Source organism: Molothrus ater, chromosome Z (assembly GCF_012460135.2).
Source record: "Molothrus ater isolate BHLD 08-10-18 breed brown headed cowbird chromosome Z, BPBGC_Mater_1.1, whole genome shotgun sequence".
In the NCBI taxonomy this organism is placed as follows: Eukaryota; Metazoa; Chordata; class Aves; order Passeriformes; family Icteridae; genus Molothrus; species Molothrus ater.
The window spans coordinates 31,854,873-31,875,622 of record NC_050511.2 but is presented as its reverse complement, the minus strand read 5'-3'; the positions used below and the strand labels follow the sequence as shown (position 1 = coordinate 31,875,622).

At 36.3% G+C, this 20,750-nt stretch overlaps 1 protein-coding gene across 1 annotated transcript in view; it reads right to left on the bottom strand.

Annotated features, from left to right (window-relative positions):
• CCDC171 (coiled-coil domain containing 171) overlaps positions 1 to 20,750 on the bottom strand; it is a 155,472-nt gene that overhangs the window by 96,914 nt on the left and 37,808 nt on the right. The window contains exons 10-13 of the mRNA XM_036402800.1: positions 18,980 to 19,118; positions 10,118 to 10,220; positions 4,199 to 4,302; positions 1,332 to 1,421 (exon numbers count right to left, since the gene is read on the bottom strand). Coding sequence (XP_036258693.1) covers positions 1,332 to 1,421; positions 4,199 to 4,302; positions 10,118 to 10,220; positions 18,980 to 19,118 — 436 coding nt within the window. The remainder of the gene's footprint in view (positions 1 to 1,331; positions 1,422 to 4,198; positions 4,303 to 10,117; positions 10,221 to 18,979; positions 19,119 to 20,750) is intronic.

Genomic DNA, 20,750 nt, shown 5'->3' with positions numbered 1-20,750 from the left:
TACCATTATGTAACAAACACCAAAATCTCACCAGGTAAATATAGAACTTAATACACTATCCCCTCTGAGCCAAAATATGGTGCAGTTACCCTGGATTTCCAGCACTGCTAAAGTTGCAAAAGGTCAAACTGAAAGCATTGTTTATTTTTCATAAAATCACACCTTCATAGACCATAAAATCATACAAAAGATACCACCAAATTAATCAGAAAATGACAAGCTTTATTCTTCTAAATAGCAACATTAAAATATTAAAGTAATTTTAATTTCTAATAGAAATGCTTTCAGACCTGATCTAGATTTTGATCATCTATACAATATTATTACCAAAAATTTAGAGAGATTGAAAAATGGCATATTGCATAAAAACCAGTACCCTGTGTGTGCAGCAAGCTCAGTTTGTGCATGAAGAATACAAGTATCTCTTGCAAAGGTTGCAAAAATTTTAGGTGACTTAAAAAGGTGCTGTAACAGAAGTAGAATTCCAAAATCTTCTGAACATAAATTAGTAAAGAAAGTTCATAACAGGTGACAACACATCATGTGCAAGTATCCATTAATGTGAAGATTCAATGAATGTTACAGAAAAGCATAGCATAAAACATAAAGCAGCATATCCTCAGAAGAAGAATCTGAAAAACGCTGTGTTTACAGACATTCTATTTTGGCAGTAATACAATACACTGCTAGTTGGGAGATTAAGTTAAAACACAACCTCAGGATTTGCTCACTCCCTTGGCTATTGATTTAACCAGAAAGGACATTACAAAAGAGGTGTCAGCCAAAAACAGAAAAAAAAAAAAAAAAAAAGTTCCAAAACGAAAGGAAAGAGCTCTCAAGTGTTTTTATCTCAGGTAACTTTTACTCCAAGAAATTTTAGGCTGCACTCTTTACAGATGTTAAAGACAACTTGCTGCATCATATGCATCGACCTTTCTGGCAAAAATAAACAAAACGATTAACTAAAGAATTGACATTGTTAAAAAAATATACCTTCATATGCATAGAGGTAATTAAATTCTCTTTCCCTTTTTTTGAGAAAAACAGTTAAACAAAAAAGATTACTGATAATGGTTTCAATATAAAACAATACCTGCAAATTTATCAAGGTATTTTAATTATTTCAGAAGGGCAATCATTGAAATTATGTGCTTTATAGTGATAACCAGGATAAAGCAGCATGGTTTCACACAAACTTGTCAGGTAAACTAGCTTGCTCAACAGACTACAATGATATAAGGACTTACTCTGATAAGAAAAAAGATACTTTTAATCCAGAAAGATACCTTTTGCAAAATGTTCAAATTTTATGCTAAGTTCACTAAACCTACCTTCAGGTCTTGTCCTAAAGCACACATTTTCTCCTCAGATACCTCAAGTTCTTTTGTCATCTTTTTACACAAAGCCTTCATTTTCTCAAGCTGTAAAAAATATGAAGGTCAAACAGGCTTTTACAGAAAGGGTGCAATGATCTATTCAATATAATATAAAGGAAGAATTTCGTGTATGAAAGTAAAAAAACAAAATTTATTTCAATTCCTTGAAGAGCTTTTGTACTCCATACAATCTAAATAACATGCCATTACAAAACACTAAATAACCTTTCATAATGATTTAAAATAAAGAGTAGTGGCAGAATCCCAAACTGAGTCCATTCTTACCTATCCTATTAACTCTCAAAATATCTGACAAAAAAACAGATTCTGAAATGCACTTGAAAGTGTAGTAAATTCAGATAATGTTCTGGGGAGTGGTTTGAGAAAACAAGTTTTCAAGTCAGTGGCCATTTGCAGAAATTGTCCAGCTACAAGCTTGATTCTTTACAGAGCACTGGATAGTACTCACATACTGTAAAAAGCATCAATGTACCACAGAGGCACAGTGACTTTTAGGGTTAAAAGCAAAAGCAGTCTCAGAGATTGCTTAATATGTACTGAGGTACTACCACGTGTACTAGCTTCACTTTCCACTTTCAAAAACAGTGACAACATAACAAAATAATGTGTATCTCTGTTTTTATGATGATGCTGCTAGCGCCTGACATTTAAGGAGCAACTCAGAAACAGAATACCTAATGTACAAAATTTATGAATCACATTTAAAATGTTTATTTTTATATTTTGATGTCAGGAGACTTGGCAGAACCCTTAGAAATAATTACAGTAAATTAAAGAATGCTACTGGAATATTTCCAGTCTTTTTATTGGTTTACTAATCTTTTCCCTCTATCCAAACATGTTCTGGTATCTGCACTATACAGAAAGTCAGAAGCTAGTTATCTACAAAACCCAAAACACTTCTACACCTTTCTAGTTTGTTAGCTTGTGTGACTACACAAACTAACCAGATCTTTTAATCAAATGTTTAACACAGTAAGTTAAAGGTGATACATGACAAGTTTACCAGCGTATTTCACATATACATACAGGTGTACACATACATTAATAAATTCATCAATATGTGGGATCTTGTTGAAAATCTTTTTATAAAGGAAACCACTAAAATTTGCTTACTGTTGTGTTGCTACTAAAACCCTTCCTTATTGTGTATTAAAACAACCTAGTTTTATTGCACAGTGCCCTTCATAGTCCCCTTGTGCATTATTGTATTATTAAAGTTTTATTATTAAACATATCTCACACATAAAAAGCCAAAAGCAGCATTCTCTGTGGGGGTGGGGGTAATCAAGAAGGACAGAGCACTGCCCTTTCTGTGCACCACGAAGGCGCTCAGTGATCTCTGGCTCCATATGACAACTTCAGGGTCAGTCACACACAGTCCTACTGGGAAGTCTTGTGGCAGGTCATCTGTTGGTCCTGCTCTGCTTGCGATTTATTTTCCTTGACAGTTCATTCTTCTTTCTGTCAGAACACTCTCTTTGCTTTCTTAGAAGCCACCCCCTTGGTCTCCCCACTGCTGTCTCTGGCACAGTTTCACAACAAAGCACATCACTAAGCCAAAGCCTGCTGAGTCGACTTTTCAACTGTGCTGCCTATCACGTGATGCTCCTCCTCCCAAATAACAATTCGCTGTGGGTAATATGTTCCTAGTTACTCTGCAGCTTCCAGACTTGGGTCTCAGAAGAGTTTCATAATGACTATACACATCAGTTCTCTTATCTCGCTGGGAGAGACTTAACAGTGCTTGCTGTTTAAAAAGTGTAATTGTTACCATGGTCACTTATTCTTGTGCCCCTTGAACAAACTCAAAGGTCTTATGGGAGACCTTTTTTTCTCACTAAAGAGGGCAAAGCTAATATAGTTTTCTTTTTTTATTTTTAATTTTTAATTTTTTTAACCTGTTGAGTGACTAGCTAGACTATGCATTTGTCAAAACAATAGACAAAACCTAGAAATTAAATAAGAGTGCTGGCACCTTACAATCTCATCATACCTTGCCTTTCTGTATTTGCCAGTTTTATTCAAAGACTAATCACAAGTTTGTACAAAAAGTTTTAATGGTACAGTTAACTTCTTTCTACAGCTTTTAAAGCCACAAATTAATACAACATTCACACCCAAGAGGAGTAATTTAGTCAGACTAGCAAAACACACAAGAAAATAAACGCAAAACTGTAACTTCTCAGTCAGTGATATAAAAGGACTGCATGGAAAACAACTGATTTTTTTTCAAGGGAAAGTTTCCCAAAATTGAAATACTCCCATTATTTTCTTAGATAACGTAAAGACGGTATTCTAACATTTTAATTGAAATTATAGCCAAAAAGCTCCCAAAGAGAATCCATGGAAACACTCTCTTCAGAAAATTATACCAGTTTTAGAAGTACAGGGGAGCATGATCATTCACATGCCTGATAGCAGTGACTAATGAGGCTCAACCATTGTGTATTTAGGAACACTGCAGTATATGCAGCTGCCCTCTTAGATCATTATCTTTTAACTAATATTCTATATATGAATGGCTTGTTATCCTAAATGATTTTTGAAAATAGCCCCAAAAGACTGAACTAGAAAAGCAAATTAAACTAGAAAGACAAAAAACTGTTCTCCCTGTCCCCACAAATGTGAAACTTTACTGTAGGCCAAGCTTAGAGAAATAGTAGCGACAGAGATTTTTTCTTCAGGCATACTTGAAGCTGTCTACTCAACATTCCCACTCTTCTGCTTTTACAAGCAAAGTGTATGTTCTGCTGCAGGCCAAATGCAATACATATAGAGCCAAACATTGCAAGTGCTACCTCATTAGACGTATCTTCCAGCTTGTTCTGGTAAGCTGTCAAGGTACACCTCAAAGTCTCAACGACAGAGCAGCTCAGAGGTTTATCTTTGTCCTCACAAGAGCCTGAAGGAAAACACAGAACAAAAATTAAGCCTTAAAGCCACAGAGAGAAAATTACTCACCCTGGATGTGAGGTATTAGAATTAGTTAGGGCTTCAGTGACAATACAGAATACTGAAGAGCAGCCTTGTTTGCCATGAGAGATACAGCTGTATAGCCATGCTTTCACAGCAAATAGAGCTAAAAGACATCTGTATAAAAGCTTTAATAGAAGATACAGAACTGTAAATTCTGGATTACATTTATGTCTAATGCATTTGGTATGCAGTCTCACATATTATTTCTACTGTAGTCAAACCTGCGTCATTCAGACAAGCCAACTTTGAAACCACACAATTATATACTTTGAAAAACATGTTGTCTGAAAGTTAAGAATGTTACACTTTTCCTGACATTATTTTGCTGTTGTGACTAAGCATGCATATAGTAATGCAGTACTTCATTTACTCAAAGCCTTACTGAGCCAAAGATCATATGATTATGTTATGTTTGGAGAGGACTTAATAACATTTTAAATTATATTAAATTTTATTCTGAAGGAAATGACAAAAAAAAAATATTATCTGTCTGTAGGGTCCTATATAACAGTTCAATTATAAATCTGATATATCCATTATATACACACTAAACTTATTTATTAAACCTTTAGATTGAGACTTCTGATCTTGTTGCCTTAATTGGGGACATATGAACAAGTCTGACCATTCCAAAGTGCATAGAACAATGTGCCAAGAAAGCAAAACAACTCTGTATTGATCGAGACGTCACAAGATGTCAGCTGATACTCAGTTTCCAAGAACAAACTTTTCTTTTTTCCTGGTGTTACACCACAATACTAGGTTATTGACAGACCATTCCTCTCAGCATTATTTATATTCTTAGAAAAAAACATTTATCACTTACTGTATGGCAAATTATAGCATCAACATTTCAACAATTTTTAACATGTTCTATTAGGAAAACTATCTTTATCAACTATAATAGCAGCCTTATTTTCCAAAAGTGAAAATATCTGTGGGATTTTATATCCAGGAAGGCTAAATCATCATAACTCCGAGCACAACTAAACAATGATAGAGGTACTTATCACCAGTGTCACTAAGCAATTTACACAGAGTGGCTCATGAAGTCAAATCAGGTACTAAAGCCTGAGACTTTTCTTTGGCTCTCCATAAAACTTTATCAGAGGAGGTCCACTTACATACTTGCAGGGCATTTAAAAAATATTCTATAATTTGTGTCATCTAAGAAGCATGACATTCTACTACGGCACCGTATAAAAATAATTGAATTCCTCTTGTAGGCTACACATAATATACCAATAGAACTCAGTGGAAAACTTACTTAAGTGCACAAGTCAGAATGTACTGCCAACTGGTGTTTACAAAACTCTTTCAATTAGTTAACCTCTTCTCTTCTGACTTTTGATAATACCAGAAAGCATAAAGTGCTGTTCAGGCAGGACTAGGTGTTACAGTCAAAGTCGCACCTATTCAAAGCAACACATATTTGCTAGATTGCTTTCAGTAGCAGGAGCAAGATCGGCTCTACAGCACACACATCCCAGTGATGGACCTCTATCCTATCAGCGACTCCACCTACTTACCACAGTTTCTAAAAGTCTGTAGAGTCAGGGAAAAAACAAGAGTTCCTTAATGACACTTCAAAGCCCTGTGAATCCTAGAGATACCCCAAACAACAGTGTTATGCTTAAAACCAACCTAAGAAGAATTAATAAAATTGGACCTCTTTTGAGATTTCACATTGAATAAAGTGCAAAGTGTGACCTTACGATAATTTTTATCACATAACCACAGCTATAGCTATGCAGAGAGCTCCAGTCCAATCTTCTCATTTACAAGACCAACCTCTCACTACTACCCATTGTAGGAACATTCTGCGTTGATCTTGTTGCACAAAAAAAAATAGACACTATTTTTTCATACTTGTAGCTCTAGCAAAGAGGTAATGCACAATTCTCATTCAGTTCAAAACAATATGTATAAAGTCAATCCAAGAGTTATCTTCCATACCATAGGTTTTGTCAAACTGTCTAAATAAAGTATTTTCATATTTTAAGTCCCAACCTGCATTGATGTTATTAATGTCATGTTTGCCAAAATTAGAATTTTTAGTAAACTTTTCATGCTGTCATTCCTTCCCTTTGCTGTAACCCTATTTCTAGGCAGCTCAATCTGCCAATAGAAATACTGATTCAGCCTACCAGCTGAAAATGGACCTGTGGCTTTAATGCTGCCCAAATGTTGTCTGACTTCATACAACTGTGCAGGAGACATGCAGCATAATCCAAATGCACTCTGTTGTGGCAGAAGCACGATGTCAGCAATGAGATAAAAAACCCAACCCAGTACTTGAAGTGTGCGCCTAGTACTGCCCAAGAGTTTGAGAGAAGAATTTGGGAAAAATGCCAAGTTCCTTTTGAGTCTTACAGAAGTATACAAGTGAATAAACTCTTAAATCTTCTGTTTCAGACTTTCTGCTAGCTGTACTAGGCCAAGGGTAGGAAAAGAGATAATTTTCTTCAGAACAGTTCATATGGTGCTGTGTTTTAGATTTTTGACCAAAAAAAGTGATGCTAACTCAAAGCAGCTAACACTCCTAGGACTTTGCACCCATTTCACCTTTACTACGACCACAATTACTTTTTTCTGGAACACAAAGCCTCTTAAGAACATACCCTATTGCTGAATAACTGCACAATGCGATAAACTGAAAAGATACAAAATGAATTCATGCAAATGAACCAATGAGAATAACAATACTCTGGAAAATATATAAAGGTCACTGGAAAAGGAGAAAACATGGATTTTTGTTTGTTATTTTGACATGCATAAAGGAAAAAAAAAAGCTTTCTAAAACTATTTAGGTTTTAATCTGCATTGGGTTTGCATGGGCTGGTTTTTGATGGTGGGGGGTCTTCAGGGGTGGCTTCTGTGAGAAGCTGCTAGAAGCTTCCACCATGTCCAGCAGAGCCAATCCCTCGTGGCTCCAAAGATAGACATGCTGCTGGCTGCTGTAATTGTCACTACAGAGAAGCAGGAATGAGAACAACTGAGAAGAACAACTCTGCAGACAGCAAGTGGAGAAGAAGGGAGAGGAGGTGCTCCAGGCACCGGAGCCCACATTCCTCTGCAGGCTGTGGTGCAGCCCATGGGGAAGCAGCTGTGACCATGCAGGGCCACAGGGACGCAGAGATCCACCCACAGCCCGTGGAGGAGCCCCACACTGGAGCAGGCAGATACCTTGGAGGAGGCTGTGATCCTGTGGGAGGCCTGTGGAGAGAGGGCTCCTGCTGCCAGGCTGGAGCAGCCTGTCCTTGGAGCACTGCACCCCACCGAAGAGTGACCCAGGCTGCAGCACTTTTGGGAGAACTGTTGCCTGTGGGATGGACACATGTTGCAGCAGTTTGGAGGGAGCTGTTGCTGATGAGATGGAGCCACGTTGGAGAAGCTCTCAGTGAACTGTTTGCTGTGGGAGGGACCCTGCAGTGCAGCAGGGGAAGGACTCCCTCTCCCTGAGCAGCAGGAGAAGCCACAGGTGATGAACAGACATAACACCCATTCCCTGTCTCCTTGTGCCAGCTGGGTAGGAGGTACGGCTGGCAAAGGAGGTAGAGGGAGGGATGGGAGGAAGGTGTTTTTAAAACGTGGTATTTAAAGGGTTTGTTTTACTTCTCTTTATCCTGCTCTGATTTTCTTGTAGTAAGTTCATATCTGTAAGTTAAGCCTGTTTTGCCTGTGATGGTATTTGATGAGTGAACTCTCCTGGTCCTAACCATGAACCTACATTAAATTTCCTCTCCTCTCCTCTGTCCAGCTGCACAAGTTAGCAGCTTTCATAGGTGCCTGGCATCGGCCCACATCAACTGGGCCAATGATCAATACTATCAATAAAAATATAGTATTATCTTCTCTTTACTGTATAGCCTAATAATCATAGACTGATCAGCACTTGAATTAAGGGGCTGAATCTTTAGTGTTGGATCTTTAATACTGACAGATTTTTAAGTAGATCTCTCAACCCCTTGAGTTCAATGTTGACCACAAGAACAAGAAAGACTTCCCTATCAGCTGTGGCTAATGTAGCCCCTCATCTAGTAATTAGACTACAAAGATTTATTTAAGATTTTTACTTTTATTGGCACACAGGTATTCCCATTTCAAATATAATAACAATTTTTTAAAAATTTGAATAAATGCTATTAAATACAAAATGTTGTAAGTACACCACAGTGATAATATAATAATGCAAAGCATCAAAAATTAAGTATCAAACTTAAAAGCATAGCAAATACGTAGGACAAAAGTCTTAGTCAATGTCTATTCTAATATTAAAAAACTGGAATTGACTGTAAGGACTCAGGCGACCCACTGCAAAACTAAATTCAACTATCTGCCTCAAGTGCCTCTTCACAGATGCTAAAGCTTGGAAAAATGATCTATTTAAATTAGTTTAAAAGTTTACCTCAGACAAAGCAAATTAATACTGAAGGTACTGTTATTAAATTTCTAATATTATACAAAACAAATTAAAGCTGTTCTTAGCAAGGCTTACCATCCAAAAGAAAATTGCTGCTTTGTAAATTGCACTTACTTACTTAAGTAACTCCCCCCAGATTTACTCAAGTCCTTTTGAGCATGTGGAACTTTGCAAAACTGTAGAAAACCAACAATCTTAAAGAGCTTTTCAACTGTAAACCTAGAGGTATTATCACGGTAATCACATTTATAATTACAGAATAAAACTGATACCAGTCCCAAACAATGAAGCATATAGCCTATGCAAGGAAATCAATGCATGGCAGAATCCAAGCTCACCTTTTAAAGACAAGAGAAATCCCAAGAAGTTGTTTCTTTATTGAAATTCAGTATCACCAGGCCCTAAAAAAAGCCCTTTGTGAAGATACAAAAAAATGTATCTTCATTTGAAAGTGTTTTTAGCAACCATTTATGTCTATTGTTTCGAAAAAGTGCCAGAACATATAATGATATACATAAAACAAACCCATTTGCTCTATAAGCTCCATTTTACTTGTTTTCTTCCTGTTTACTTTCACTGTAAATTGGAAGCACTTTGTGTCTAGTATGCAATTTCTCTAACAGGAATTAAGTTTTAAATGAAATTTTTTTAAAATGTTCAATTTTCAGCTTTAAAAAAATCACTAGCTTGACATTAAAGTTCAGCTTGTTTATATTAGCCACTATTTCAAATTTCTAACCAGGCAGCAGACTTTGTTAAGTCTGATACAATACTTATATATAAAGGTAGCAGAGTGACAACCACTGAATTACAATTACTTTTAATGAAGAAAGGGAAATATTTGTTCTGTATCAGATTAAATGAATGCAACATAGTACATGTCCACAATCAACTGCAAAAAGTATTGTGTTGCATCATGTGTCCTACACAACCTTTTTGAATATATGACCTTTAAGTTGCTGAAGGTTGCCTCAGAATTTGGCTCAGTTCAGGCAAAACATCTGTTCCCTTTGCAGGTATACTGTAAGGACTTTTTTCTCAGTTGGATTTAGAGCACAGCAAGTGAGCCCTTTTCTGACCGATCATATACACCCCAGCATTTGTAAATCAAGCTCTGGGCTGACAACAGCAGGTCCACAATCCGTCACCCTTTCTCAGCTAGCAAGGCCATTTGACTGCTGTGAGAACTGCTCTTATCATGTCATCAAATCAAAGCATGTTGAGAAGAGGGAATGCAAGAGGCATCTGCAGAATTCCCACAATGTAGTGACTTTGGAACATTGACAGATGCATCTGTCATTTTATACCTTCAACTAACCTGCTGTCCGCTGGCCTGACATAGCAAAGCTGTCCAAAAGTAACTCCAGCTCTCTCATGTTGTTTTCATACGTCTCTGTTAGAAAGACCTGGTGTTTCTTGGCCTTTATTTGACAGGAGGAACAGACAAGACAAGAGGGGGTGGGGAAAAACACATAAAAATAAGTAAACAGAATTTTTAAATTTCCTTTTTAAATTTAAATTTCTACTGTATTTCTTTTTATGTCTTTTCTCAAGCCAAGACACCTAGCATGACATAACAAATAAGAACCTTGTAACACACAACATAAAACTAAAGGATTTCAAAAGCAAAACAAAAGATGGTTGTACAAAAACTTAGTCTTCATAATCCTCTGCTTTAAAAGCATCTTAATGGACACTAAATTCTCCCCATCTATGCAAGCAGTGAAATCTATTGTTACATCCTACAAGGGCATCCAGAAAGACACCCAACTACTGGCAGAAAGGCTAGAAATCCATGATTTGGCACTCAGTCAAATCCCACACCTATTCTCATTGCAAACCCTGCCTACTTCAATTGTTAATATGTTCCATACTAGACAGGGATTTCTTCAATACCAAAACCTCATCCTTGTGCATGGAACATAAAACTACAGAGTTCTTAGTCCCTATCACCAAATCTTCTTAAAGAAAGCTGTTCACTAAATGCAGTCTATTGTTCAAATCTAGACACCAAATTTTTTGAGGTCAGAAAAGTTCTACAGCAGATTTTTTATATCACTACAACAGAAAGACTGTACCAAATCATTCCTTCAATTTATATCTGATAACTTGCAGTTTTTAAAGACATGTGTCCATAACTCCAGACAAGACCAAGGTCTTTTTGAGTATATGGAGTTTTGACTTCTCAAGGAAATGTCTGATTTTAGCTGCTGACTGACTGACAAAAATTCAGCAATTTAGAAAACCTAAAAGAAGAAAAAAAAAAAAAAAAGGAAAAAAAAAAGAAAACCAACCATCCCTCCATCCCTGCTCAAGAGGAAATTATATTTAAATAACTTCACAATTTTCTTATGACAAAGGTTATGGTCAAAGATGTCTCATGACTTCTAACTGCTCAGTTTATTTCTAAATTCTAAATTGTAACACATATTTGTGTAATTTCCATTTCTACTTGGTAATGGAAAGTTAACCTTTTTTACTGAGCAAAATTCTACTGTTTTCTATCATATCTAGAGACTGTTGCTTTAGTTATGCTTCATTGCATGTCAAAGAACCCAGGCAATTTCTTATGTGTGGGAAACATCCTCCCCAGGAAAACTGCTACATACTGGTAGCATATAACTGTCAGGACTAAAAAAACAAGAAATGCATTTAATTCTCTGCAGTGTTCCTTACTATTCAGTTTAAATATTTTATAAATTTGCTTTACTCTTTCAATTTTAATTATATGTACTGTATATCAACTAATATATTATTCATATGTGTATTTCAGTGTTAGGTCCCCTGTAGCATTTACACGCTTTTCCTTGTGTGAAAGTTTGTACTACACTTCATAAAGAATTTCCAAATCACTTCTATATATTGAAAAATAACCAAAGCTTAATTTCTTCGCCATAAAATTATCTATATAAATAGAACTTGTAAAGTTGAGATCCGGTAAAAATATTTTATGGGATGCAAGCACAATAAAGTATTTCACTCTTGTGTACTGACATCATCTCAGAGATCTCAAAAACTAAAAATAAGGAAATAAAATAATATGAAAACATCACAATAAAATAAATGTTGTTTTTACATAAAATACTCCAGTACAAAAAAGGTGAGACTAAATCTTCCCAGAAAAACATTTTCTATGGAAAAGTAAAATGTGAGAATTTTTTTCAATCTTCTCATCCAATTTTTCCATTTTGTTTAGTTAATTTACCATAATTTAGTCAGTGTGTTCCAGTCTATTCAACCTTCACCACTTCTCTATGCTTTATTTGCTAACTGCATCTATACTTCTCAAGTCGATTTTAGTCCCTTTTTCAACAGCAATAAAGATCAAAAGAAAATTACTTACACTAGCCAGTCTCTCTACACCTGAACTGCAAAATATTTAGTATCTTTCCTTTCTAACGTCTATTTTCAATCACTGTCCCCATTATCAGAAATTTAAGGAAAAAACTGCCGTAAATTACACTGCTAAAAATCCAGGCACAGTCCAAAACGATCTATTATTGATCTGATTTCTTATGTCTCACTGACAGGTATCTAATAACAACATATACAGTCATAAAATCTTGAATTTAAGCTGACAGAACCTGTGGAGGTCATCTGGTCCTACTCCCCACTCACAGCACAGTATGGTCGAAGTCAGGTTAGGCAGCTCTGAACCTTCTTCTGTCAAGTTTTGAGTCTCTTCAAAGATGACATTTCAACAAACCCTCCAGGCAACCTGTTCCAATATCTCACAATCTGCATTGTGAAGTTTTTTGTTTTCCCCTTACAGATAATTATAACTTTCCTGTTTTCTCTTCTACTTCTAATGGACAGATCTAAGGAGAGTGTACCTCCATCTTCTCCACAAGTACCCACTTGATAGTTTACAGCAGTAGCTATTATCTCCTTAGTTTTCTTCAGTCTGAACAAACACAGGGAGTATGCATAATGCTTTACTTTGAAAAGGAAAATGGAGCGTACAAGTATAGAGTCAAACACAATCAATTGCAGCTGACAGATTCAGCTGTTCCAGGAGATGTGATTACAATCCTTCTCAACAACTCCATCAATCAACATATTTTGCCATTCCTGTAGAACTACTGGAGAAGTACAGGTGTAATTGTTTCCTAGGTTATTTCAAAAGGGAAATCAGTTGACAAGAAAACTGCTAAAGCCTTTACATAAGGAGAGTTAGCTTCACAAAACACATTAGTAAACAGGTGGAAGAATAGTTATAAACTCAATTAAAATTTGTAAGTCTTCTGCTGACTTTGTTGACTTCCTCTACACCAGAATGGACCATTCTTGACCTAGACAGTGATCCTTGAAAACAACCTTGAAAATCAAAGGTGAGGTCTGTATCAAATGCAGGGGACGCCAGGGGACTCCTGACCAAGTATTAATAGGAAGCATAAAGAAGATTGTTCAGACATACTAAACTTGGAAAAATACAGATACATCACTAAAGCTTAGAGGGATATCTTTAGGGATGCCAAAATCCACCTATAGTTGAATCTGACGTGGGATATGAAGAGCAACAGTAAAAGATTTCTTAAGTACACCACCTCCAAAAGAAGGACTAGGCAAAATGTGGTCCATTGCTAATGAGGCAGTGATCTGGTGACTAGGAGAGAGAAAGGGCCTTCTCATTGCTTTTTTTCACCTCAGTCTTCACTCAAAGAACCTGCCTTTGGGAATTCCAGGTCCCTAAGATGAGTGAAATTTCCATGAACACTTGAGAATTTAAAATTCTCAACATATACTAGTATTTCCGATAGCCCCTAACGACAATTCCCTTTTTCCCAATATATTCCAAACTGAAGGCTAAAAACCTAATAACATGGAAGAAAAATCATACTTCCTGAACCCAGAACATATGCTGAATTTTACCATATAAAATGCTTCCTTGAAACAAATTTCATATCCTTAAAAAAGGTTCCTATTATCATAAAACAACTCTTGAGGACAAAAACCTTTTAGTAGAAAATGTGCTTGGCAACATAATAATTTAATCACCAATTTCAAAACAAAATTAAACTTTTAAAGAAATTAAAGAGAAGCTAAGCATTTTTCATTTAAAATACTGTAAACTCCAATGAGGAAAAAATCTTTTTTCCAAATACTTTCTATCCTTACCTGTAAGGATAACTTGAACTATTCTGAAAACTGACTGCTTATAAAATTCTTCCATTCACTGTCAGACTTGTGTTAATCTTCCAGAAAGGTATTTTTATTTATCTGGACAAGTTCCTACTAGCTTGATTGTAGACATATTTTCCTTAACCATCAATATTTGATTTTTGTTCCTGTTCCCATACAGAAATGTTGTCCCATTGTTTTTGCAGCATTTTGCAAAAGCCATGGTTAACTAAAATAAATGTGAACTCTATACACAGTTCCAGGACAGCCCACAGAACCTGATGCTGCAAGTGTGAATCTGTATCTCAAGGTCAATATCTTTATTTTTCATGTGGGCAGGACTTTGAGGCCTTGCCTTAACAAAACTACTGCAGTAGTAAGCAGGGAGTTAGGGTCCAGATGTACAATGAACTGCCTTAACTCCTGAGAAATTTTCTCTACTTTGTCTGCAGTCACAAGGGAGGGTCTCATTCACATGGACTAATTAACCCACTCAGTCTGTAGTACAAATTCCAACCAGTGATGGCAGAGTAAGAGCCAAATCCAGAACTATCCACATAGCCACCAAGGAACAGCATGTTCAGATATGCCTTGAAAAGTGCTTATGTAAATTCTTTACAAAAGTATCAGAATGTTTACCAGGCATGACCTTGGGGGCAGCAAATCAAAGCATTTACAGAAATACAAAAGACTGCTCCACAGTTCACAAAACACAGATTTTACTCAAGTGACGCTCTGTAAAGCAGAAAATGGCACAAATTTTTCAGCAAACAGGCATAACTTGTATTATAAAAAACAAAATGAAACCATCACTGACAAACTCTCTCCTTAGGCTTTTATTTATTTTTGCTCAAGTTCTCAAACTATTGAATACTTTTACTTTCTTATATCTAGAATATTCAAAAATCTCTAGAAGAGTCTGGCTACGTATAAGTTAAATACAATCTCTCAAGAAATTTCGTATCTCAGTCTTACAAATTAATCAAAATGCTCAAGTTTTATTGAAATCCTTCTTGTCCCTCCCAAAAAAAGAGATTTGTAACAACTTTTGCTGGGAGAGAATGTTATGAAGTATCTCCTTGGGTCTTGAGATTTATTTTTTTGACCAAGTCAGAGAAAATTTTTTGAGAACTGCAACTAAATTTTTGATGCCTGTCTTCCAACACCAGGACATCACAGCTTGAGTGACCTCTGCACCTTCAAAATAAATTTAAAAAGTGGTTTGTTTGCAGAAGATCATTTAAGCATATGCTTCAGACTAACTAGTCTTCTTACATTAGGACAATAATAGAAGTAACAGCTGGGAAGAAAAATTCTCCACCTGTGTTAAGGCAAGAAAAAAACAATCAACATAAAACAACCCTTAACAATTAATGCACAAAATTAAAGATTGTGTATCATGACTGGGATATTATTTTAAACTGAAATAAACTGTCCACATCTAACTGTGCCTAGATGACATTTTCATGTTTGCCACTGTGTACCAGTTTCTATTCCACAGAAGTTGTAGAACAGAATCATAATCCTCAGGGTCCTTCATGGTCTGTTTAGTTAATGCCTAGGCAACTTCTGCTAAAGAACAATGCTTAATGTGTACATCCTGGAACTAGATTCTCAAATATTTCTATGCTGACATTCAGTGTATGATAACCTACAAGGCGTTTATGGGCAGCTGAGATGCAAACATCACTTCAGGTGTGGCTGTAAAAGCAAGATTTACATGCCATGGGGAAAACCACAAGCTGTGTGCCATCTATTACACAACTTACATACAAATTATGCTATTTCTGATAGAATCTGTTAAAAGGAGTGGAAATAAATACACCTTACAAATTAAAGGAATTGATACTAAGACACAATATTTTAATTATTTCACTTTCCTAATATGCATTCTGAGGAACTGACAAGTTTCCCAAATTTCAATTTGCATTTCTCATAAAATAAAGGTTTAACTTCTCCTGCTTGTCCCATGCTAAAACCATCCACTACTAGGTACTAGAAATGTAAATATCCTGAGTAACTTAAAACTCCTAAAGATACCTCTTGTTCTTTCCATGAGGCAGGAATACAGCTGGGGCTGTTTCAATTTAAATGAATTGTTAAATCACAATGGCTATTCTAAATTCCTGTTCTTGAATCTAAAAATTTCTAGAAACCCTAGCTAGATAATTATGAGCTTGAGATCAATTTCCTCAAGTACACATAATGCAAATATTGAGAGCTTTCTCATGCAGAGCATTCATTAGAAATTTTGTTTGATAGTAACAGATCCTATTACATTTGACCCATGCAAGTTTCTGGCAAACTTCTGCAACATGCTGGTATTTAAAATTACAAGCAGAGTAACTACTTTACTGTACATTCAACTGATCCATTAAGGAAAAAAACAACATTTTCATATAAAGTTTCAAAATCATGTACTTTGTGTATCTTACAAATATTTTTCAAATGAACACATTAATTTGTATGTTAACAGTACCGTGAGAAACCAATTTAAGATTACCAGATTGAAGTGGAAAAGATGTATTCAGGATGTCAATAATAGTACAAAATAAAAGGAAGTAATTAACAGATCAAGAAAGCAGGATGTGGAAATAAAGGGAAAAGAACACACTGACAATTTCACACAATTTTAGTATAAGTAAAGGGAAGCCTAATAACAGTATACTGAGTGTTATTTATACCTAGCTTCTACGATAGCCTCCTGTTTTTTATTTTGGGAAGAAAAATAACAAAAAAGCTGCCTATACTGAGTAAACAAGACCACACACAGGCTCTCCTGCTTCCCAATCAAATACGAAAGTCTTCAGGAAAAATACAAGGCCATCCAAGGTGATAAAAATCTAATCCCACAGGGGACCACTAATACAACTCTTCAGAAAATGAGTATTTTTATTACCTCTTCAAGACAGTCTTGTGGCTTGAAATCATTCCAGTAAAGCAATTAAAACAACCTTCTATATGAATAAGACAGTTCTTTCAAGTGGAGCAATCTACTTGCTTTTACTTTCAGTTACACAATGCTCATTTTGAGTACACCATTTAATACTGTTGTAATTACCAAAAAACCTGAAGCATGAATAGAATTTTGTCGTGAATTCTTGTCAGATATAACATACATTTTACTATGGAATTTTTCTTTGTATTCTTTTTGTGCCTGATAAAATTATTTTTTCAGGTTTACTAAGGCAGCAAATGTCTTTTAATACTTAAATGCTTGCATTGAAGAAGCTGTGTCCTCCCAAAGGAAAAAACGTTTATTTAGTTTTATTTTTCTTCAATTTATTAATTACCAATCTACCTGGAAAGTAGATAACACTAAGACAATGTATGGAGTAATTCCGTCAGCTGAAGAGTAGACACCAACAAATCTGAAAACTCTCTGATGCAGATCTCTGCTCTTATATACTGAATAGCACAATGCCTACTTGTAGCAGGAAAGAGATCATGGTAATTTCCTACACTCATAGGTCCAAGAGGAAGCAGGAGCAGAAATTTACAATAGAAAAAAAATGGTTAAGTATAGAAATACTGTAAATGCTACTCTACAATGATGAGAGATAAGGTTTTTAGTTTAAAGTTCATCTAGTTCTAATGCTAGACCAGGTTGCTCAAAGCTCCCTCCAACCCAGCCTTGAACTCTTCCAAGAATAGGACATTCACAACTTCTCTGTTATGAGTTTCTTTGTTATGTTTCATAAGTTTTTGTTATGTTTAAGTGCCTCACAGCTCTCACAATAAAATTTTTTTTTCCTAATATCTGATTAAATCCTTCTTTCAGTTTGGAGCCATTCCCCTTGTTGTCTTACTACACGCCATTCTGGAAAGTCTCTATTCAGGTAGTGGAAGGTCACAATTAGGCCACCCCAAAGCCTTCTCTTCTCCTGGCTGCCTCATAGCAGAGCAGCTCCATCCCTCTGATAACTTGGTGGCCTCCTCTGGACTCTCTCCAACAGGTCCATCTCTGTCCTGTGCTGAGGACCTCAGAGCAGGTGGGGTCTCACCAGAGCAGAGCAGAGGGGCAGAATCCCTCCTCTGCCCTGCTTACCACACTGCTTTGGATGCAGCCCAGGATGTATTTGGCTTTCTTTCTTCCAGCAGGGTCACATCCAGCCTCTCACCCATGTGCACCCCCAAAGCCCTTCTGGGCAGGGCTCCTCTGATCTGTTCATCCCCCAGCCTGCTTTGACATAAGGGGCTGCCCTGACCCAGATGTAGCACCTTGCACTTGCTCTTGGTAAATAACAGAAGATTTTCATGGGCCCACTTCTCCAGCTTGTCCAGGTCTTTCTGGATGGCATCCTGTCCTTCAGCTGTGCCAACTGCACCACTCAGCTTGGTGTCATCAGCAAATGTGCTGAGGGTGCACTTCCATCCCTTCATCTATGTCATTAATGAAGGTAACCTAAGCTTTTTGTTTTGACCCTCCTGCTATTAAAGAAGATGGCAAAATTGGTATTCAAAGTTGGGGTACATAGAGACAGTGGGAAGGCACCAACTGGTGATATAAAAGGAAACATATTTCAGAAAATAATCCTGTAAAATACATCCAATAGGACAAATGCACACCAAACAAAAAAAAAACCCCAATCAACTAAAAAGTTTGTTACCTTCAAAGAAGACATTTTCAAATAATTTTTGCAGTCAAATGCTTGCATTAAAAATGTTATGTGAAATAATTATGTCTACAATGGTAACTAATCAAGCCTGAGGAAAAAAAGCTTGGATAGGAAGATAGAACATTCTTCACCAAAAATTACAATCCATATTTACAAATTGCCTTCTTCATTAGGAATGCAAAGGCTTGTTTCAAATAACTGTATTCTATAAATAATTCCTCAATTAAATACTTAGTGTATCACTTAAAATGCATTTTCGAATTAGTTTCTCCAGTATCTTATCTATATTTACTCTTGTTTCACAAAACAAAGTAATATAAATAAAAAATCAGAGTAACACTAAGTCAGATTTATTCCACAGCTCAGCACAGCAAATGCAGATTATGTTCACAGCATGTTTAAAAACTAAAACAACAAGTGCCATAGGCTTTTTGTCTTACCATTGCAAGTTCGCTCTGTAATTCACTGCAGCTTTTTTCAGCATTCCCTAGTCTTGCAGAGAGGTCCATAATTACCTTCTTCTTCTCCTCAATCACTTCTTTCATTTGATTGTTTGAGGAGAAACACTCTTTTTCTAATCTGGAAAGTTTCAATATTAGAACATTTTAATCAAAAATACTTATGTCAAGTATTCTACATATTTTTAAAAGACAATCTGAGTATCATATCATGTTAGCACATCAAATGACTTATGAAGCTGTTGCCTTATTTTTTTTAAGTGAAGAAACTTATATATTCCTTGTAAGAAAAACTTCTCAGTTATGTTTACGTTCTTTTCCATCACCAAGGCTTCTGTTAGACTTCCAGTCATAAACTAATTTGATCATTTGAATAGGGTCTCCAGATTACATGTAATAAACAGAAGTCATCATGTTTTAATTAACACATTAGTTCTCCTCAGAAAGATATCACATCTTGCATTATCAGCACTGGTTTAAAGTACAAAGCTTGCTCCTCAAGTTTCCAAATACATGACTATATTCTTACCCTGGTTCTAGCCAGAACAGGGTTAATTTTTGCAGTAGCCAAGAGCGGGCATGGCTAGGACCTGGAGGCCATTCTATACCACCTCATGTCATTTTCTGAGCACAGGAGAAGGGCTCCCTTGTGGGTAGTGTGGCAGAGGGACTAGGTATGGTTGGGTGTTTCCACAGTGTGCAATCACAGGTGATCAATCACTTTTTTTCCTTATGCACTCTGTCATTAGTATTGTTGCTGTTACAGTTCATTGTCTTATTTCATTGTTGTGTCCAGTAAAGTGTCCTTATCTCAGCCTATGATCTTTACTTTTTGTGAGTCCAATTCTCCTCTCCACCCTGTCACAGAAGAAGAGGGGGGAATGATCAAGCAGCACATGGTTTGGAGTGTTTCTGTAGGAACACTAAATTGGGGAATACATTCTTAAACCATGACAATTCTACTCAGAATTTCATGATTTCAATAGCAGACAATTCAAAATTTCAACCAGTTCTTGAACTACATCAGTCCTTCTGGTATTCAAGAAAACAAATGTATAGAAATTGATAAAAAGGCATGATAAAAAGGTGTGTCATGATAAAATTACAAGGCCAAACAACAGCAAAAAGGAGACAGAGCCAGGGAGAGGAAGCCAAGGAAAAATTTTGAAGGATTGCCTAAGTACATAGGGGTGGAAAGAAGGTGCCTCAGAAAAGGCACCTAGAATTAACATTCACAAAAGATGACAAAGCTGAGAAGGGATTTTACCACGGCTATGGTAGGAAAGAAAACATGAACAGACTTCTACACAAAGCAGCTATTTTACCAACAGCAGAGAGAGAAAGTCAGCATACTCCCTGCCATTTTGTCCTCCATCTTCCCTGACATGGTCTATTCCCAAGCCTCTATTGTCAGTAAAAGGACACTAAAAGGAGAACAATTGGTAGCAATAGGTGAGGATTGCGTCTGAGATAACCTGTGAGAACTCAACCCATAGAATTGTAGAGGTCAGCTCACCTACAATCAAAGATTTTGATAAAGCTGGCTAATCTCAGAGTGACATTGCTCATTATCATCATGAAAGTTCACAAAAATTGGAGGAGGTCCCTGGCAAATGAAGAAAGGCAAATGTCACACTTATATTTGGCAAAAGTAAAAAGGAGAAGCCAAGGAACTATAAACCACTGAGCTTCATTTCAGCCCTGGAAAGTTACAAAGCAATTCCTTCTAGAACAATTTTCTGGGCTCATGAAA